The sequence below is a fragment of the Magnolia sinica genome, chromosome 5 (genome assembly GCF_029962835.1).
Source record: "Magnolia sinica isolate HGM2019 chromosome 5, MsV1, whole genome shotgun sequence".
In the NCBI taxonomy this organism is placed as follows: Eukaryota; Viridiplantae; Streptophyta; class Magnoliopsida; order Magnoliales; family Magnoliaceae; genus Magnolia; species Magnolia sinica.
In genome coordinates, this window is record NC_080577.1 from 5,570,560 (window position 1) to 5,593,176 (window position 22,617).

The following is a 22,617-nucleotide window of genomic DNA, read 5'->3' on the forward strand; positions in this document are numbered from 1 at the left end:
AAGTGTTGAATGAGTGACGACCATTAAAAACCTTTTGGGGTCAATAAAAGTTTTGGATCAAGCTGATCTTTATTTTTCCCCTTCATCTGGGCCTGCATGACATAATAAACAGATTGGATGTTAGATAAAAACTAAAGTGGGTCTTGGGAAGAATGTAATGATGGATATCCAATCATTATTGTTTTCCTATGGTGTGTTCCATGAGATTTATATCTCTCTAATTTTTGGGATCTAGGTACTAAAATAATCTTTAAAAATGGATGAACGGAATGGATGAAACACGTACATCATGGAGGGGCCCACAGAGCACCGACCATCAGCCTCGGGATTGGGTACTCCCCTCACACCAGCCAATGCCTGGTGGTCGGTGTTCTGTGGGCTCTACCATGATGTATTTGTTTCATCCATGCCGTCCATATATTTTTCTAGATCATTTTATAGTATGAGACCAAAAATGAGGTATATCCAAATCTCAAGTGGACCACATTACAGGAAAGAGTGTTGAATGAATTTTGATCATTAAAAACTTTTTTGTGGGCCATAAAAATTTTGGATCAAGCTTATTTTTATTTTTTCCTTTCATCTAGGTTTGTATGACCTAATCAACAGATTGGATGTCAAATAAATGGTACATTAGGCCTTAGGAGGATTTTAATGGTGGATATCTGATTACTATTGTTTTCCTGTGCTGTTTTCTACCTGAAATTTATATCTCTTTCAATTTTGCGATCAAGCCTTAAAATGATATCTAAAAATAGATAAATAGAACGAATGAAACACATACATTATGACGGGGCTCACAGACCACATGCCACCAGCCGCTGGGCTAGCAGGGGAGTAGCCAATCCGTTTCTAAACATAACAGTGTATTCGGGGAGGTTTCAGCTTTCCTGAGGGCGCTTCCCACAACGCGCGAATACACGAGCGCGTGTATACGCGCGCGCGCATATAATTTACGTTGTACGGCTGGCTTTAGTTTTGAATGCGCTTTATTTTTAAACTGTTCTTTTTAAAAGGAAGTAGGTTGCGTCCTACCCCCGCCCGGTCCATAATCCGTCCGGCTAGGGCTATGTGGGCCCCACTTAATGTAAGGGTTTTATCCATGCCTTCCATCCATATTTACAGATCATTTTAGCATATGAACCCAAAAATTAAGTAGAAAAAAAATTATCGGTGGATCACAAATTGGGGGTTGAACGCTTACCATAAAAATCTTCAAGTATAAGTTTCAAATTAAGCTGATATTTATATTTTTATTTTCACTTCATCCAGGTATACAAGACCTCATGAATAGGTTGGATGGTTAAAAAACATAACGGTGGCCCTTATAAAGGTTTCAACGGTGAATGTCATTATTAATGCTACGATGAACGGCGTGGATAAAGTACTTACATCACTGGCCCAAACAGCCTTGGCCGGACGGATTATCGTCTGGGGGTAGGACTCAATCTGCTTCCGATTTAACGTGATCTGGTAAAACGGATGGATCAAGTTCATTTCTCATAAACATGACGGTAGGCCCCACCTGGCTGTTGAGCGCAGGAACTTCCTGCGAAATGGTTTAGCAGCCAGGAAATCCGCGTCCATTTTTCTATTGGGGAGTTATTTGATACTCCGTTGCACATGCCGCCTGATACGCAGGTGCTCAGAAATTATACACGGGACATCGTGAACTCAAATTAACAGGATAAATGGTGGAAATTTTGTATCTAAGTCCCCGTACCAAAATCAGATGGGTCTCTATGCTCCGATCGGTGGACACTTGTTTGTCAAAATAGGTCCTTTATTCTGAACCGTCCAATTGTCCACCAATTCGATAGTTGCATAATAAAATAAGCGCAATTTTTGGGTTGTGGTACACCTAAAATTGATCCCATAATTGGGACGGTACAGGTTGAATTAAAATAATTCCAACTAAGCAATTTGTAAGTAATTTATAAGTGCCTGCGTATCATGCATCATACTCCGCCCGAGTATCAAAGTTTTTCTCTTTATTCTTTTCACCTCTTTCCGAGAATTGCTATTCAAAACAATTGATGATCCGGACCATTCATCCAAAAGTCGCCATAGTTTTTGTTGGAAAAGAACGGTATCTCTGATTAAAGATCCCCCACCGTCCATACAAAAGTGAGTGATAAGTTGCATTTCCAGAACCGTTCTTTCTAAGTTTCTGCATGTGGACGATGAGATCACTGATGAATAGTATTTTTCTTCATGGAGACCACCTAAGTCGGAACTCCTGGGTAAACGGATTGGATCATTGCCTTAGTTGGCAGAGCCTCTGGGCGGACGCGGATTAGCTAGTGAAGTGACGTCACTGCCCCACCATGATATATGTTTTGTATCCACCGTTCATTCATTCAGAGAGATCATATTAAGGCATTATCCAAAGAATGTGTCAGATCCAAAGCTCGAGTGGACCCACCACAGAAAACAGTGGGTTAATGACGTCCATCATTAAAAACTTCTAAAGGCCGCAAAAAGTTTTCGATCAAGCTGATATTTATGTTTTCCATCCTTTCACGTCTGCTTTAACACATTAACAGGTTGGATTTCAAATAAACGTCATGGTGAGGATTTCAACGGTGGACGTCACTTTTCCCACTGTTTTCTATGGTGGGGTCCACTCCAGATCTGCTTCATTCTTTGAATTGAAATAATATCTCTAAAATTGATGAACGGTGTGGATACAACACATACATCATGGTTGGATTCAAATAACTTGGTGACGTCACTTCTAGCTTATCGGCGTCCCTCTTGGGCGAGCCTGGCTGGCAAACCGCTTTTGGCTTTTAAAGCAGTTTCCACGATATTTCCTTTTACCCGGGGTTTCTTGGGTTGGACTCCAACTTAAGCTCTCATATAATGACTACACACCCAGGGAGCGGATCAGGTGCGGCACTTAACGTGGGGCCCACCTTGATGAAATCATACTATATCCACGCCGTTCATCAGTTTTTCCGGATCATTTTAGAGTTTGAATCCAGAATAAAGCATATCCAATTCTCAGGTAGACCATACTATAAGAAACAGTGCTGACTGACCATTAATGGGCCATGAAAGCTTTAGACCAATGTGATATTTGTTTTTCCCCTTCATCCAGGATTATGTGAGTTTATCAACAGGTTTGATGGAAAATAAACATTATGGAAGCATCACGGTGGGCGCTAGGAAGTTTTAATGGTAGGGCATTCAATCACCATTATTTCCTATGGTATGGTTTACCTGAGATTTGGATCTTCTTCAATTTTAGGTTAAAAAGCTAATATAATCCTTAGAAACGGATGGACGGAGTGGATATAGAATACATATATCAAAGTGGGCCCCACTGCATGGGTCGCACCATCTTGGGTACGGCTCCGGCCGCACCTAATCCGTTTCCAGTCATTTAAGGAATACGTGGAATAAATGTAGGCAAATACAAACCCTCCAAATTGTGAGTTGTAGATACAGCATGCGAAAAAAAAATAAAAATCAGAAGGAATAAATAAATAAATTCTAATAGACGTTCTTAATGATCCAAGTCGGCCATTTAGTTTGATTTGGTTGTCACGTTCAATTTTTACCATCCATTTGATGGGCACGAATTGGATGGTTATGATCGTTTGATATGTGAAGTTTTGGGATATGACATATCCAAGATGGGACATTGAGTTGCACAGTCAGGATCTGGCACGTTTGCAACACGAGTCAAAGTGGGCGAGTCACTGCCGCTCGAGTATGATGATCCCATGTACTCTACGGGGTAGTCAATTGATACTCTGGCGGAGTATGACGCTTGACACGCGGGTATTCTAGAATTTTAGCTGTAGACTTGGTGTCCACCAACTGGAGTAAAACCGACTAAATAGCGGAATCAGTGTCGCTAAGTCACAGACCCAAAATCAGATTGATTAAGCAATCCTGACTTCTGATTGGCGGTCACTTGGTCGTTAAAATAGGACCGTTCTTTTTTTATTTTATTTTTTTAGAAAAAATAGGACCGTTCTATTTTTTAGGACGCGGCTTTGGTGGATACCCAGTCGGTGGATCCCTGACTGTACATCCACTCTGTCCATCGATGTTGACAACTCATTTTAGGCATGATTTAAAAAATGAAGCAGATCCAAATCTCAGTTGAGCCACGCCATAGGAAACAGTGGTGATTGAATACCCACCATTAAAAACCTATCGGAGTCTATTGGAATGTTTATTTGCCATCCAACCCGTTTAAAACGGATGGACAGCGTGGATATAAGTAACACATGTCACGGCGGGCCCCATAGTGAAGGATCCACCAACCTCGGTGAATCTTGGGCATCCATTGAAGCCGTGTCGATATTTTTTTCATTTTTAACCGGCCAATAAGTCCCTACCAAATCTGATTTTACATATCAAACAAGAGTAATTTTGATTCATGATACATCTAACAGCGACTCATAATTTAAACGGCTTATTTCAAATTACCTGCATGCCACGCATGTGATTTCCGAGTAATTTCTAAGTTCCCGAGTATCGTCATGGTCTCAAGGTTTTCAGGTTCCAATTCTTGCCTCGTGGCAGACTTCACGGGTTTCAACACGAGGTCAAAAGTTCTTTAGTTGGAATAGCTGTACAATCGATTGCAGCACACCTACAGATATTACATGTGACTGAATTTTGCATTAGAGAGGACAACACCTCCATCGAGTGGGCCACCGTGTTCTCGGCTTTGATTCTAAAAAGCAAGCTTACGCAAAACTTAGGTGGGATGGGCCATAGAGAACAATGTAAAATAGTGCTGGAATTTTCTAAATTTAAGTAATGTGGAACGGGTTGATTTTTGTTGTTCATTGAGAGGCGCGTATGTGAATGGATTGGATGGAGTATAAAAATTACCATGGGCCGTGCACACAACTAACCTATGTGGTGGCATACCTGATAAACATGAAATCGGATTGCATACTAAGTTATTCAATATGCTTATCATACTGTGTAGACCCAATTGGGCCCACCATAAATGTATGTACTCTATCTATGTTGTCCGTCTGCCTTTCCATATAATTTAAGGGGTTGAGCCCAAAATTATAGCATATCCAAAGATCAAGCAGTTCATACCACAAGAAATAGTGTGAATAATGATTTCCATTGTTGAAACCTTGCTAGGCTCCATGGTGATGCTTATTTGTCATGCAACCTATTCATAAGATTATACGGACATGGATAGGGGAAAACATTAAAATAAGTTTGATCCAAAACTTCTATAGCCCTCAAGAAATTCTCAATAGTAGATGTTCACTTCACACTTTTTCTTATGGTGTGGTCCTTTTGAGCGTTTGATATGCTTCATTTTTAAGCTCAAGGCTTAAAATTATTTATTAATACATTAATTATGGTGAACCTCAGCATGCAATTTGCTTCCTACAAACATGGTGTATCTCTTGGCAATCACCTACGTGGTAACAGATTAGTGTTTGGGGTTCAAAAGTGTGTCAAATAGGTATTTCACCGACCACTTCCAAATATGTTTTTGCCACTACTTAAAGGAGCCACATATGACCCAGTCAAATCCCACTATGTTAAGGCCTTAGTGTTTAGAGAGGTCCGATCCAATCTACTTCAAAGCCGCGTGGGTCGCTATTAGAGATGTTGTCATCATGGAACATGTTTAAAAGTAGTTCCATCAAATGCATATTTGGTCAAATACACTCCCTTGGTCCAGAGCAACATCTCTATGCCACCCAAACAGCTTCCTTCCTGTTACGGCGAGCTGTTGACCCTAAGCTGGGTGGGGCCAAATGCCTACTTTTTTGAGATCCGCTCCATCTATCAATTTCCCTAGCACATGCTAGGACTTGAGCTCAAAATTGAGATAAACCAATAACTCAAGCATGCCTTTCCACATGAATTGTGTAATGCACACAGTCACCTTTAAACCTTTCTGCACCCACCTTCATATTTATATCCCATTCAACCCCTTCGTAAGGTGATTCTCAGTTGGGTGAAGGTATATCACAAATATAAGCCTAATCAAAAACCTTTTTTTGTGACCCATATATAGGATAAACTATGAACATTCAATCCCCATTCTTTCTTGTGGTGTGGTGCACTTAAATTTGGATTTGAATGGTGGAGTAGATGTGTGACGCTCATATATCACTATGGGCCCCATTGAGCTTATGACCTGTTTCGGAGCCTATATTTCAAATAACCCCATTGAGCCAGGCTCAATCGAAGTGGGCCTCTGGCTAATGGCATTAAACTCTCCCACGTGGCTGCTGCTCTGGCACGTGGGCGGGGCCTGGAGTTGAACGGCTATGCCAGTATCACTTCCCCATCGAAGAAAGGGACCATCGCAGGCCAACTGCACAGCACGCGCACCCGCGAAAAACCTCAACAAAGCATGCTATACACGGCCCGCGCGTTGGGCTTTAGATGTCCTTCGCCTCCTCCCATACGCAACCACAGGAGCATGGATTCCCAGGCCAAAACCGCCCGCGGGTCACCCAGAACTGGTGCTCCATCGCCTCCCAAAGAAACGGACGGGGGCGATGCCATCACCCTCCGAGAATGGCAGGGCTGGGGCACCTCCTCCCCAATACCAGCACTGGTGGCCGACATCATCAACGATCTGAAGGCCCTGGAACGAGACATGGATGCCCAGATGAGCTTTGGAGGCCTTGGAGGGAAGCTCCAGGTAGAATTCTTGCTCCGCTTGTTGGACACTCTCTACTGATCAAGACCGTTCATATGGTGGGCCCCACCTTCGATGCCCTGTTCGCCGAAAATTTTCTGGATTTAATTCTAATGCTAGATATCTGGCCACTAGTGAAGGGTTAGGATTTTCCGATGTAGGAGATATATGGTCCATGGCCCAGCGGCAATGCGACTGATCGTATCAATGGTCTGGATGACTGGAACGTGGGCCCACTTGTACAAACTATATAAAAATAAAAAAACCTGGGCAGCTTATCACACCTCCATAATGTTATTATCCTACACCAAGAGCTGTTTTGACAGGTATTACAAAATGGGGACTGTTTGGTTGTTTTATTTGAAAATTTGAATATCTTGTGATCTTATTATGTGGAGAAGTTGCATAGTTGGTACTTTCTTTGAATTGGGTTTTTCATGTAATTTGGAAAGAACTCGCTGGTTTTGGGGGCGGTGATCAATCAGTCACGTTCAATTCATGTTTTTATTTTATTTATTTTTTATTTTTTAAATAAGATGGCTGGTTATCGAATATATTCACTGGTGTAGGAATTTCCGGTTAATTGGTTGTTCTCATCCCTTACTTTTGTGGATTGGGATTTGCTGGAATGTTGGGAATACGTGCATAAAACAGTATAGTATGGATTCCAGCAGCCATTTCTTACACGGCATTTGTTGAATATCATTCATGGTTAAAGGAAAAAAATCCTACAAATTGTTCACCAGAATTACAGAGTTATATATGATTTTCAGAATTAAAGAGATGATTTTTTTGTTACTTAATTCCTTAAAATATCTGATAGGATTCTCCTAGTTTGTTATACTAGTGGAATTCACATCACAGCTGCTCGATTGCTTTTGATAAATTTTCTGTTTTGTATTCAGTATTCCAATTTTTATAGTAATATGAACAAATGCATTTTTCAATATGCACAGGACCCACCTGTGGTGATGTTGTCATTTCATCTAAGATTGCATTTGTTAGCTGATTTCAGTTTTTGTTTTCCTTATATATATATATAATCCCCTTCTTTATGCTCAATTATGTTATATTTGTTATTGTTTATACTGCTACTCTCTCTACTGATTTTTGCTGGTATAAACATGATGCAATTGTCTGTATGAAATGCTTCATTACATCTTGCAACTTTCCCTTACAGGGCGATTTTAAGGCTCAAGAGGATAAGAAACATAGAGCGACGTACCGGGCTCTAACTGATTCCGAAAAGAAGCTTCAATTCTTTGCTGCCCGGCAGATAGCTTGCCGTTTGCTTGGGAGTAGGGGATACCTTTGCCAGAAGGTACTCATGCACCCTGATGAAATATAAACAACATTGTTTTTGGTCGCTGTTGTTTTCTTTATGCTTTTATATTCATTTTGTTAGGGCATGAAGAAAAGTTACACCACCATGTCATGTTTTAGATTTTTTTTTCAACCTAGTAGCAACAAAAATTAATTAAAGAGTGAAAAGAATACAACCGTCCACTAAGATAGTTGATAAGCATTGCCAATGAAAAACAGTAACCTAGCAGTGTTGTCTTTGCTAGAACATCCGCAAAGGTGATTGCTTCTCTTGAAGCATGCCTAAAAGAAATTGAAGGGATGGAGGCAACTTCTTAATCTCATTGCTGATGAAACAGTGCATCCAAGCAGTGATGCTCAAATCAGAAGCTCATAGTTGCATTCAAAAAATCACCTTCCACAATTAAGGGCTTGGGAAGGAGTTTTGAGCAAGTCTTTAGGCCAACCTTGATGGCTTTGGAGGGAGATAGGAATACCAGTTTCTTCCATGGTACAGCCAGTGACCGCCTGCTCGGGCTCACGTCAATTCTATCTCCTCCCTCAAGGTTAATGGTTTAAATTTTGATGATAAAGATTTTATTTGTAATGCCATTGTTGAATTTTATGCTGATCTTCTTTCGGATGAGGGCCGCGAGAGACCCTCCTTGGATAATCTAGTCTTTGATTCTATCTCCTGGGAGGATGCCCTTGGTTTGGAATGGCTCATTCTTCTCGATGAGACTAAGACAACAGTTTGGGACTTAGGAAGGGATAAAGCCCTGGGTCCTAATGGCTTTCCGTTGGCTTTCTTCTAGTCTTTTTGGGAGATGGTGAAACTCGATCTCTTGGCTTTTGCGGAGGTTTTTTTTTTGGCCTTGGGTTATATTTTGAAAGAGTTGGGTTGCACTTTCCTAGCCCTTATTTTGAAGGTGGATGGTGCAGAGTCCAGTCTTTTGGGAAGTCCTTATAAGATCATTGCTAAGGCCTTGAGTTAGAGGTTCTCGACTATTCTCCCCAAGGTCATCTCGTCTTATCGGAGAGCTTTTATTGCAAGCAGGCATATTGCTGATAGTGCACTGATTGCAATTAATATGTGGACTCATGCCATAGGTCTGGAAAACAGGGGGTTTTATATAGATTAGACATCAAGAAGGCATATGATCATGTTAATTGGTTTTTACTGGATTATTTGTTAGGTTGGATGGGCTTCAGGGAGAAATGGAGACTCTGGATGAGGCATTGTGTCTCTTTGGCTACTTTCTCGGTCCTAATTAACGAGTCCCCTTTTGGTTTCTTTAAATCTACTCGGGGTATTAAACAAGGGGATCCTGTTTCCCCATTCTTTTTTCTGGTTATAGCTGAGGCTCTTAGCAAAGTACTATCCAGAGGGTAGTCGATAATTTCCCTCAAGCCGATTAATCACTTGCAGTTTGTGGATGATATAATTTTATTCTATGAGGCTGAGGAGTTGATGATATTGAATTTAAGGATCTTAATAATTTGGTATGAGGTGGTGTTGGGGATTAATATTAATTTGTCAAAAAAGTGAGATTCTTGGGATAAACACCCCTGAGGAGGTTCTATCTCATTTAGTTAGCATTTTTAGCTGTCGTGAAGGCTCTTTTACCTCCACTTATCTTGGCCTCCCACTTAGTTTGGGTAAACCCGCGGCCCACCTTTGGGACATTGTGGTGGAGAGGATGGAAAGAAAACAAAGCCCCTAGAAGAGCAAATTGCTCTCCCTGGTGGGTAGGTTGACTCTTATGGCTCGTTTGGGAGCTTGGATTTGGAATGCATTGGAATCCCAAAAAGGCATTTCATTTGGATTACACCGAAATCCCAACATTTTGCTGAGATTTCAAAACACACCAAAATGGTGTATTTAAAATACCTCAGATTCCATTCACCTCCAAATCCATGGCCACCAAATGCAAAAAGTAGCTACTTGGATTTGGAATACACTCATTTACCTCCAAATACAATGTGCCAAATGACCCCTTATTAAATCTTCTCTTTTGAACCTTCCTCTTTGTTATGTCTCTTTTCTAGTGTCCTAAATAGGTGATCGTGTGTATTGATAAGCTAAGAAGGTCTTTTTTTTTTTTTTGGTAGTAAGGATGTGTCTCTAAAGGCAAATTCCATCTTTGGAAGTGGTCTGATGTTTGTTGGCCCGATGAAAAGGGGGTTGGGATCAGATGCTTGGAGGTTATGAATTTAGTGTTACTGGGTAAATGGATCTAATGTTTTGGGGTGGAGGATTATGCTTTGTGGAGGCAAATTTTATAGCTAAGTATGGAACCTCCCCCAATGGCTGGTGAATTAGAGATTCTTCTCTTTATTGCGCATCATTCTTGTGGAAGGTGGTGGCGAGAATGGCTGCAGATGTTTTTCGGGGCTTCATTCTTGTTATAAGGGAGGTATCTAGGGTCAGATTTTGGCATGATATCTGGTGTGGTGATGCCACACTTAGATAATCATTCTTGACATTGGCCAAGCTATGCCTGGTGGTAGATGTTTCAAGTGTGAGCTATTTCTCTTTGGAGGAATTTGGAGTTTGGGCATCTCTTTGCAGGACGGACCTAAATGAGTCTGAATGTAATGATTTACTATCTTTTATGTCGTTTGCAAAGGACTTTGATATCACTGGAAATGGATGACTTTCTGGTTGATGCTTTGGGAGCTCAGGTAGATTTTTTATTCTCTCTTTGTAATACTTCTTGTCTTGATCCTTTCAAGGGGAAGATACCCGCTTTACTGCCTTCATGTGGTCTTTTAGAGCTCCTCCTAAAATCTCAGCCATTGCTTGGCTGGTGGGAAGGAATAGGATTTTAATGATGGACAACCTTCAGAAACACGTGACGTTCCTCCCTAATATGTTTCTAATGTGCTTGAGTGGAGAGGAATTTGTCGATCATCTCTTCATTCACTGCTCATTCTCGAGAATAGTGTGGTCGGGGATTCTTCGAATGTCAAGTGTTTGTTGGGTGATGCTAAACTCTATCAATCGTCTTTTTAAAGTTTGGCAGGAGGGAAGGGGCGGGAGTTTAGGCCGTTTGAAATGGAGTTTGGCTTTGCTGTGGGCTACTTGGTTGGAAAGAAACAACCATTGCTTTCGAAATCAAAGTTCTACAATGCTTAGGGAGTTAGGGTTCTCAATCAGATATTGATGTATATTTCGGAGTGGGCAATCTGAGCTCTTTTTTTTTTTTTTTTCCTTTTATATATATATATATATATATATATATATATATATATATATATATATATATTTCGGTTTTCCTTTATAGGGAGTTTGGCTTGTATCTTTGTCCTTTTGTTGCATTTGTTTTAATTTGTCTTGTTTGTTGTTTTGTTTCACTTTTTTGGTTGCTTGGCCCTAATAAATTTACTTCATCTTTGACAACCCCCCCCCCCCCCAAAAAAAAGAAGGAAAAAAAAAAAAGAAGAAAAAACCTTAAAGGCTTTGAATTTTATATAGTTTGAGTCACTCACTCTTATAAGGCTAGAAAACGCAGGCCTAACCGTTCCTTTGTTATCCTCCACTTTTTTTCTTTTCTTTAAAAAAAAAAAAAGATTTTTGAAGTGTATTGGTATACTCTTTCTTCATTTCACATGCCTCCCAGGTGTGAATAAAAGTGGATTAGACATACAATAAATTCTCTATGACCAATCCTCCCCTTTCTTTCAGTGGTTTGTTAGGAAAGATAGAAAAGAAGTGGATTGGACCTATGCGGAACTCGGGTTTAAGATAGAATTGATAGAGTTAGAACAAAAATAAAAATGGTTCACAGGTAGTCGAGATCATAAAAAAGTGAAACTCAGGTTCAGGATATAATTAATGGAGTTTGGAACAAATACAAAAATGGTTCTAGGCCCTCTAGGGCAGGCAGTTCAAGATCATAAAAAAAAATTAAATAAAAGACACACACAACTTTTAATGTATGTATGTATAATCATCAATGAACACAATCGAGGGGACTTGGGAGTAGCCCCAATAGTAAGAAGATAAGGGAAAGTAGACTTGGTGGTTTGTCCATGTGTATTGGAGACCAAAAACTGCATCGCTTAGGAGTGAGTTGGTTCAAGGAGGGCTATAAAAGGACAATGGGAAGGCCCAAAAGGATGTGGGTGGAGGTAATAAGAAGAGATTTGATGGCTTGTTGTTTAATTGAGGATATGGTCCTTGATAGAGTGGAATGACGAAACAAGATTCACGTAGCTGCCCCCAATTAGTTGGTATAAGGCTTAGATGATGATAATGATTCATGCCTCCCAAGTCTTCTTGGGAACCATTTCGGGTTGTATGGTCCTCAATATTCATTCACTGTAGAAGAAATATTTCGAGTAGGAGGGTCAACTGGTGCTCAAGCACGAATGTGTATATTCTCATGACATTATTTTCATGGTAATCAGTGTTCATTCATTTGGGAGCATGCTTTTAATATAATAACAATGTTTTATAGGTCATCGCTATTTCCGTATGTTTCTTATACCATTCTAGAATTCTAAGATTAGGAAGAATCACAGGGGTTGTATACCAAACATCTCGAGACACTGCAATTAAGTAAAAGATGAAATGCTTGATTCAGTCTAGATGATGTTGGTAATTTTGGCCACAGGATTTTAACTTGTATCCTATCAATCAACTTAAGAAGATGAGACATAAAGCAGCAGAAATTAATAACATGATTACATACCCTGCTGTGTTGATCTGTGTTATCGAAGAAATTGGGGTGTCTCTAGGTGATAACAAATGAAGTTCACCATGAATTCTCCAACGAGAAGACGGGAGGATAATTTCTACGGTTTTTGTGTTTTTCAATGGAGAGAGCTGCGTTATATACGGACCTAAAGGTTTATCATATTGTCCAACTGAGAGATATCTTCAATTCCCATTCATTGTCTCTCCTTGATATGGATTTGTCCAAGTTGTGATTTGGGCTTGCCAAATTAGTTTTAAAGGTCTTTTTTTTTTTTGAAAGATAACGATAGATGTATTATAGAAGAAACAAGAGAAAATATAAAAAAGGAGGGAGAGTCTGCCGAGAAGGTAGACTCTGCTAAGCTCCTAAAACAATCAGTTCTAAAGGTCTTATCCTCCCATCATGGAAAAGGCCAAAATAGCCTTATATATCCATGTGGACACAATTACGCTCTCCATGCAGACACCATCCATCCTTATGCATCCGTGATCTAAGGGTCCATATTCAATACCCTACTAATGATCATGATCATGGCTCAGATTGATTCGCATTTTGGAAATCAACTGTTAAAACTTAACGTTAACCGAGTTGTGAAGATCGTCACTGATGGGGACATCACGCGCACGTACGCCGCCCCCTACGCATGTACGCACGAAGGAGGGCCCCACCGTCGATCTGGATCGATGACGACGTCCAGGGAGGGCTCCCATGCTAGAAGGCAGAGTTTTGGTTCAAAAGAGTGCGCCCGATAATCAAGAAAAGCCCATCATGGGATCTCATGATCATGGCCCGCTAGTCGGATTGATTTCATATTTTAGGTTTTGCTTATTGTTGTTATTTAGAACATCATGAACGCTTTAGATTTCTTTGTTTGATTTCTATTTTAGTTTACTTCATCGCCAAGTAATAGGTTGCGCACGTGGCGTGAGTTTTGGGGTATGGGGTTTTCCCCATAAATAGGCACCCCTTGTAGTTCTTTTGATTCATTCAAGCTTAATAAAAATTCCTGCTTTATTTTTTTGCTCTCTTCGTGAGTTGTGGAAGAATTCAATAGTGGGTGCGAAGCCCTCCCTTTTCGAAGGGCTAACTACTGTGGTGCGAAGTCACATCTATCCCGATTCGCCTTCATCTTCTACCATCCATACTTCTCATCTCATACAATCATCCACGATTCAAATTCGTTCTTTGTTGCAACCGTTCTCCTCCCCACAACAGAATTTCAGAATCTGGCCCTACAGAAGGGTTGAAACTTTGACGGAGCATTACGCACAAACCGTGCATCGGATCGAGCTGAGATTTGAGGGTTTTGGAGTCCATCCCTGGCCGACCAGGGCCAAGGTGGCCCTTTTCTGAATAGTGGGCCCCACACACGTGCGGTCGTGATCACACGCACATGTGTCTAGGCCATTGTTGCTGTTCGCGTGCGGGAACTGTCTTCCGGTTCAGGTTTTCTTCTTATTTTACCCTCTCATACCAGTTTTTCATAAACCCTAACTTTAGATTGCATTATCCTTAATTTATTTGTCCATTTTCTCACCATAGAGTTCCTTGAATTGAAATTGGGGAATCCTTTGGATTAGGGACTGATTCTTATACATGTGTGGTTGATTTCTATTTTCCTTTGACATCATTTGGTCCATAATTTTATTAGTCCAGTCCTAGCCTCTGTCGGCCTAGACCCGCATAGATTCCCCTTTAATTGAATGTTTGGACTGTCATGTGAGATGTGGAATTTGTGTAATTGTTTCTAAATTGGTATGATCTAAGCTTGAAATCTTGCATCTCATATTTAAATTTCATGTCTTGCATCAGTCACTGACGCATGACATGCTTCCTTCTAGGGCATGCGGTCATGATTGGGATGTTGTTTTGGGTGATGTTTGTGTCACTTGTGGCCTTGAGACAGACCAAAATCCACTTGCATTTGTTTCACCCCCATAGGCAGTAGTAGTTGGGATGTGATACTTGCGTTCCGCAAACTGGACACTTCTTCTTTTCTAGTCAAAATTGGGGTTGCTGTCTCTACACATAAATATTTGAGATGAGCTCATGTCTCATTCCATTAATATTATGACAATCTGGTTGGAAGGAATAAGATAATATAGGTTGTCGGGGATGACAAATTATTCACATGAATTTTGATTGGTTTTGCTAAGCAGTGATTTTTTTCTCCTGTTTCACTACTACTTTCATCAACATCTTGGGTCTTTCTTGCAAGAAGTGATTGGAAGCATGAGTGGATGTAGGAGCAAAGACAATGACAAAATGTCGAGACTAAATCATTTTATGTCCTGATGAGTCTTGGAATTGCAAAATCCTGAACTCGGAATGACACTCTTAAGTAGAAGAGTCGTGGGATGGCAGCTCAGCTCCAAGTCCATGGCCTTCCATAATAAAAGGTAGATGGCTTCGCTACACTTTCGAGAGCATCAATGTAGCCCCTAAACCCTAAACCTAAAGCTTTATTGTGATGGTACCACTAGTCGTATCCCATGGCCTTCATGTTCTGGTGGGGTTTTTTCAATTATTATAGAAATATTGTCTTGTGCGGCCTGGCTGATATGAGATCATTTAAGAAGCAAACCCTTATGATTGGTGGTTAAGAGTATTTATTTTGTTTTTGGACTAAGAAACTTATCATCCTCTTTGTATTATTCCCTTAGTGTGGTCAAAATGGGAGATGCTAGAGGAATGACATTTTCCCCCAATCACATATAGTTGGAACAAGGCTATGACAGTGATGGCATGGCTTTATAGGTAAAATATCACAATTGGCTACTTTTCTTGTGGTCTACTTCACCTCTTGTCAGTCAAAATATCTTTTATCTGTAACAGTACTTTCGAACAGGTGAGTCATTTTCCCACCCTACTTTGTTCTGAAAATTGGCAAAAAAACTCCTTTCTGCAGTGCAGCTGGCTTTAAAAAAAAAATAATAACATTTTTTCTACTCTACAAAAAATATCTAAGATGTTTCTCTACAATTCCAATGTCACATTTCACATTAAAGGTTATATCATTTTGCAGTGCTGGCTTGCTTTGGAAGATTGCATGTGTTCCAGACTTTTACCATGTTCTCTATGGCCCGGGATTCGGTTTTGGTTGTATATGCACCCAAAGGTTCAAGTGCCTTTACCCATTTAATATAATGCTCAAGTTACACCTGTTTATGTACTTTTAAAAGATTTACTTCAATTGATATCATCACTCCTACAGGATTTTCTGCGGCAAAATAATACTGGAAAGTTGTTGTGGCAACTATTTGGAATTCAAGCATCATCTTTATGCCTTTTTGGAATTCGTGAACATGAAGAGATCATGTGGGATGCACTGAAGCTTGCAGGTTTAGATGAATATTATTTATATTACTTATTTTTCACATATTGGAATGCATGAATTGTTGAAAATAAACGAACTTACGAAGGTAGTAGTTCTCTATGATAATTGTTTCTGTATTCTTTAGTAAATATCAAATGAATGATTCAATCAACAATCTAATCTATCTGAAAATTATCTTGCCATTGCTAAATTGGCTCAAAGTTCCATCAATGTATTTTATCAACACTTAAAAAAAAACAAACAGTGTAGTTAGAGGCATTCGAAGAGCACTTCCAGGTGTTTTGGGCCACTCGGGCGTGTGCGTAGATGCATGGGTGTTTCCATCCTTATGGGTACCTCAAAATAAGTTTCACTCTTTTTTATTTTTTATTTTTTGATATTTTGCAACCATAAAAGGCGGAAACGCTTAGGGTTTGATTGTGTGTGTTGGGGTTATAAAATATAAAACCTCTCTGGACACTTCTTTTCCATTTCTTATAGTTCAAAGCTTTGATTTATGAAAATGTATCTTCTCCCAAATGTCTTAAAATTTTCATAACTTGTGAGATCTTTGTCTTGGTTTCTTTCTTCTATTAGCATTCTAGGCACTATGTTGGACTTCTTGAAAGCAATTTAAGCTTCTTTTTGTGTTCTATGTCCATACAAGAGATTGAGGATGAATTGGGGATTTTGGGAGCATCGGAAAATGAGGATTTAGGGATTTTGAAAAATTAGTGATTTCGGGTTGGTTGAATATGGGGAGTTGGGGAAATTGAGAAATTTAGGGTTAAGATTTGAGGAAATTGGGAAATTAGCATCCATAATTGGGGGAACTAGGGGAAAATTGGAAATAGGGGATTTGGGGTTTAGAGGAATTGGGAATTTTATGATACTAGGGTTTGTAGACTTCGGAATTTGGGGGTGTCAGAAATGCTAGGGTTTTGTGTATTCAATGGAATGTTTGAGTAGATGCAATTTTATTTTATTTTTGGAAATTGCATCTAACTATTAAAAAAATCAATATGTATCTAAATATGCAATATTTATGTGATAAAATAAACTAAAAAAAGTAGTAGCATTGATTCTCAGGTATACGCCTTGGTGCACCTAGGTGTTTCAGGGGCACTTGAGCCTGGGGCGCACCTACTGCCTTTAACTGCACTTTTTTTTGGGGGGGGTGGTCTAAGTTGAATTTGGTCCAAAGCCTATCTGTGACATGTATCTGTTTTGTAGATGTTTCAGCACAACTAAAAACTTTGGAAGTACCATTTCCTTGTTGCACAGTGGCAACTGAGCATGATGATGTTTAAAAATGTCATTTTTCATTCCTTTTCCTTTATTCCAAAAGATCCAACCTTTTGGAAAGGCTAATTTAACACATGAGAGCTCTAGGACAGAGAAACTACTTTTGCAGCAGCCTCCTAGGAAGCATGTAGCTTATATGGTTAACTTGTACAAATTCCATTTCAGGGACCATGGAGCTTCCACAGCATGAACTTTCCCGCACTTTCTTTTTTGGATCTTTACCTAACTCTTGTGCAATGTATATACTTCTGTAACATTCACAAGGAGACAAATGACATTGTTGACTCCTTATCAATGGAGGGAGTATTTACAGGGGTAGCAATGGGCTGGGTTTGGGTTGCGCCCGGCTAGGTGCAGGCCTGGCCCAACGTTTAAGACTCAAGGCCTGAGCCCAAGCTGGCCAAACCTGGCCCAACCTGAAAATTGATAAAAATCCCTATTTCGCACTCGAATATTCCTAGTTTATCTGTTGATCAAGTGGGCCACACATGCAAAAAGAAATAGACATTTTAGAGGAATGAAACAATGGTCTACATTCAAGATGGGATGGGTTTTCTAACTGAGGATTGAATGGCATATTGGTCGGACATAACGCATACATACAAAGTCGGGTAGTGCTGGGTCGGGCTAAAATGACTTGAGCCTGAGCCCAACTCGAAAATTGATCAGGCCATGCATGCGAGGCCCAAGCTTGGTCCATGGACCCCATGGACCAAGCTAATAGGCCTGAGCCCAGCCCAAAGGTGGGTCAGGCGGGCTACCTGGCCCATTGCCACCCTTAAGTATTTAAACCATTGATATTGATTGGGGACTCTGTTCTTCTCTCCTAAAGATTCTGTTTGACTACCACTTTGCCTTTTATGTATATGACACAATTTTCTCCGTTCCTGTAACTGAGATGCATGCACACGACATCTTTCTCAGTATTACTCACAGAGCACCAGTATCAACATGATGCAACACCTGTACTCCTCTACTGGTGTGTGTGTGTGTCTATATATATATATATATATATATATATTTCGGGTTAGCTTGTTAGTACACACCCATGTCAGTACACACACTCCATGTTAGCCACCCCCACTAGGGATCGATACCATGACCTCAAGTGTTGAAACGAGGTATCTCCACTCAGTCTGCCAGTTGAGCTATGGATCTGGGTGTCCTCTACTGGTACTATATACTTGTAGTATACGTGTGGGATATATTTTGTGTAGGAATTCTTCTATCAACTATTTCAAAATCCATGATGCTTGCTCCTTATTGTAATTTTTAAGATGCTTCGGTTTCAGGAAGAGACATGGTTTGGTGCCTTTATCCTAATAAGATTGCATCCACCAAGTCAGTGCAGGATATCTGCTCTCATGGATCATTAACGAATTCAGAATGCGAATCGACAGTGGTATGTTCTACATGTTACTGTTTTTGAATACCACACTTAATGACTGTGTTCCTCAATTTAGTTGGTTTGATTTTAGTTAATGTATGCTACGTGTACAATTTTTGAGTGCCTGCATAACAAGCGTCATACGCTTCTAGAGTATCAAATAACTCCCAGGAAAAAAGTAACTACTCTCTGTATTTTATTTTATTTTTTTTCTTTTTTCATTTGTAAGGTGAATGTCAAAGAGAAGGGGCAATTACTCAGGGGCACTTGTGAAGAATATTTCCACCTTGACAAGATGCTGGATTCAGGATTTATCATATGGAGTAAAATAGAAGAATTTTATTAGGCCATTTTCTCAAGAAAAAAGAGAGGAAAACTATTGCATCTTTTAGGCATGACAAAGAACACAAGAATCCAATTATATGGCTGCACCCGTCTGTGCTTTTTTAAATTTTTAATTTTTAATCTACACACACACCCACACCCACACCACACACACTCACACACGTAACCACTCCACATGGGCACTCGATCCCATGATCTCAGTGTTGAAACAGCCACTGAGCAATAGAGCCGGACCCAGCCGCACCTGTCTGTGCTTGTGCAATGAAATGCATATACTTGTGTACATAAAAGTGTGCCACACATACACGCATGCGTGGTGTTTCTTATTTCAAAATCATGGTTTCTTCTTTCAGATTAACAGGGTGGTAACCTTCATTTTGGTTTCCCTGCACAGTCACGTGGAGATGAACCTTTAAACTTTATTCTGATTGATGGTACGTGGAGTAATTCTGCTGCAATGTTCAGGCGTTTGAAGGTATATCACAAGGCTTGTAATGCTGTTTTCAGACAATGTGTATATATCTGCTCTTTGAATTTCTTGTCACTCCTAGATACCGAAGTTTATTATGTTGGGGCATGCTCTAGTGGTAGGCCCCATTTGATGTATGCATGCAATTCATACTGTCCATCTGATGCGTCAGCTCTTGTTACCATCCTGGGGCAAAAAATGAGGCCAATCCATGAACAAAGTGGGCCACAACACAAGGAACAAGTTGGGAAGGAACACTCACCCTTTATTTGCATGGGGGCTCACCATATTGTGCATATGCAATCCAGGCCATTCAGACCCTTCATCTGTCTGGACGAAGGGGGATGAAGGGTTAGGCGAAAAGTCAAGATATTTTGCTCCTCAACTGAGCCTTGGTGAAAATCAAGGGTAGGCGTCACCTCCCACCTTGTTCCCTTTGCTGTGGCCCACCTGTGTTTTGGATCGGGATGATTTTTGGGCCTTACCTGAGACAACGCATTTTGATGGATGGGTTGGGTGGTGGTCACCCATCACATGTGCCCCACATTAGCCCAGTGCCACTAGAGTGCACTTCTAATATATCATACCAAACCAAAATTCTTTGCGTTTCCTTGTATGGTTCTGTTCACTAACATTATCGTGTTTATCCAGCCATTGACTGCAATTTCTACTCAGTTATCAAAGCGGCATTATAAACTTGTCAATTTCCTAGCTCTGAATACACAATTCATGCAGCTACCATGCACCTGAAAAAATGTTTGAACTTGTAAAGGTGATGACTTTTACAATTTGTAGTAGCAGCAGCAGTCAAACATTTCACCTTCCTTGCACTGTCATGTCCATGTTTTCTATGGAAAGAATCCTTTGAATCGTGTTACCAAAATACTCATAGTGATTATGTTTAGATGTTTGATTGAATTGGTAAAATGAAATCATTAAGGAATTTATGACCATCCATTTGTCATGAAGAACTACCCACCTCCATATTGCAATTACTATCATTTCAAGTCTGACTTACAAAACACATATCCATGATTAGCAGTTTTGGTTTTCTTTGGTTTTCAAAACTGGTACCACCCCCACTTCGTTTCTCTCTTCTATACTGTGCAATTCAGTTCAACAAGCATCCAAACACACCCCTAGTTTAATGTTCGAATCATATTACTAGGAAGGCTTCTTGGACATTATGAGCATGCTTAAAAGGCTCGGCAACTTGATCCGACTCATCCAGGGTCGAGTTGATTCACAACTCACCCAGATCTAGGGTGAATCGGCCTGACTCGCCTGAGTCGGGGTGAATTGTTGGAATGGGCTCATGGTGTTGAACTGGGTAGGGTCTGACCGATTCTGATCTGACTCAGCCAAGTCCCATCCAACTCTTCCAAGCCCTAAAACCATGATCATGAGGCTCAACTCTAGCTGACATTACCTTCAAATTCTCGTATTATCTGACTCAAATCTCATGTTAACCACGGCAGTTGATTGTTACGTAGAAATGAAATAAACAGCCCTTCAAGAGTTATGTTACGACCCCAAACGGTTTAAAGTGCCTAGCTTAATGTGTTCCATCTATTCTGGGCTTGTCGTGTATTGGTTAGGTTTTTAACAAATAGTGTAAGTGCCAACACTACGTCCTAGTCAGGGGGCAACCTGGATCATAGTCAAAGCTGCCAAGATGTAGAAAGGGCTGCTAGACAACCAGAGTGCAGCTGCCATGTGCTCTCCAAGTGTAAAAAAAGAGCCATCTCAAAAACAGAGGCTAGAGTGTTGCGACATAGTGGGTTGTCATGGAGCCTGGTGGAATTTTACAGTCTCAAATGGTTTAAAGAGCCTAGATTAACGCATTGCATCAGTCCCGGGCTTTTGTCGTATTGGTGAGGTTCTTACGAGTTATTGACAGTCCAAATTGCCATTTTGTCTACAGGAGCATGCGGAGCTGTTATGGGGGGACAGAGACCTCCCCTGCATTTCCCTGTCAATGCCTGGTGTGTCCGTGATGCATAAGCTCCGGTGAGAAACATAGCATTTGTACTCATCCTTCTTCAGTTCTTCTCTTGTTATCATTTTCTTGACTTGTGACAACAGGCCCCAGCCTTCATGGGATCGTACCTGTACGGCAGCAGCTGCCATCGGCCTTCTCTCAGAGCTGCACCTTCTCCCCGCCTTCAGTTCGCTTGGATTGGATAAGCAGGCAGAAACAGTGGAGAATGGATTGGATGCTTTGTTAGATGCACTTACAGCTCGACGGCTGCGGATGGGCAGATCTATCACACGCAGAGAAAGGAGTAACAATATCTAAGGCGGCAGTGGGAGCTGGTGCAGTTTTTTTTGCCGGAACTTTTTGATTGAGTGAAGTGGTCCGTCCATCATGACTTATAGAATCTCAATCAGACAGAATGTGTTTTATGGTGGGTGGGCCATTCGGGTTTTGTTTTGATAAATGGTGATCAAAATATCATTAACCCACATGAGGAAAAGAGGGAATGAATCTGAAGACGTTCCAGCCTTGCATTAGAAATGTCATTTTGGAAAATTACAAGTCTTGTTCCATGTGGAGATTAAGGTAATGACCATTTCTTCTCTCTTTTTAGTGGGGTAATGTTTGTGCTTGATTAATCTACTGTAGCTGCGCCAAATGAATGGCCCTGATTGTATTGATGGAATATGATTGGGTCCAATCATACGCCTTTGTGGATTTCATTGTGGATTTTGATGTTACTGTTCGAGGGAGTTTTTCTAATCCCACATGCCCATCCCCAATGCAAGGACGCGTGCCAACATGGCTCATGTGTGAGATATCTTGTTGAATAGGGGTTCAGTGTTCATATTCTCATTTATCTAATCTGCTGACGGTTTTATGTGATAGTTTGGTTGATCTTACTTAAGTGTAGATCTGCGGTGTGCATGCCCTGCATGTGTTTCAATCCACACCGTCCAAATAGTGGGCCACAAATTCGATGGGACAGTATGTTAATCTGCCCAGGTAGCCATATTACAGGCACAGTTGGGTGGGGATTCCTTATCAATAAAACCCGCCGGATTGTTCGTGGGGCACACTGTGACGTGTATATGCCATCCAATCCATTCATCATACGTGTCTCACTAGGACGAAGGGGAATACAAAAAGTAGGACCATTC

The 22,617-nt window shown here is 40.6% G+C and overlaps 1 protein-coding gene across 1 annotated transcript; it reads left to right on the forward strand.

The window, feature by feature from the left end:
• Nucleotides 1-6,180: 6,180 nt before the first annotated feature.
• Nucleotides 6,181-22,174, forward strand: LOC131245240 (uncharacterized). Its single transcript, XM_058244551.1, has 8 exons — nucleotides 6,181-6,655; nucleotides 7,833-7,973; nucleotides 15,683-15,775; nucleotides 15,872-15,998; nucleotides 18,571-18,680; nucleotides 19,405-19,485; nucleotides 21,404-21,489; nucleotides 21,565-22,174. Exons 1-8 carry the CDS (start codon nucleotides 6,362-6,364, stop codon nucleotides 21,776-21,778), a joined length of 1,146 nt encoding a protein of 381 aa, XP_058100534.1. The 5' UTR covers nucleotides 6,181-6,361; the 3' UTR covers nucleotides 21,779-22,174.
• Nucleotides 22,175-22,617: the final 443 nt, after the last annotated feature.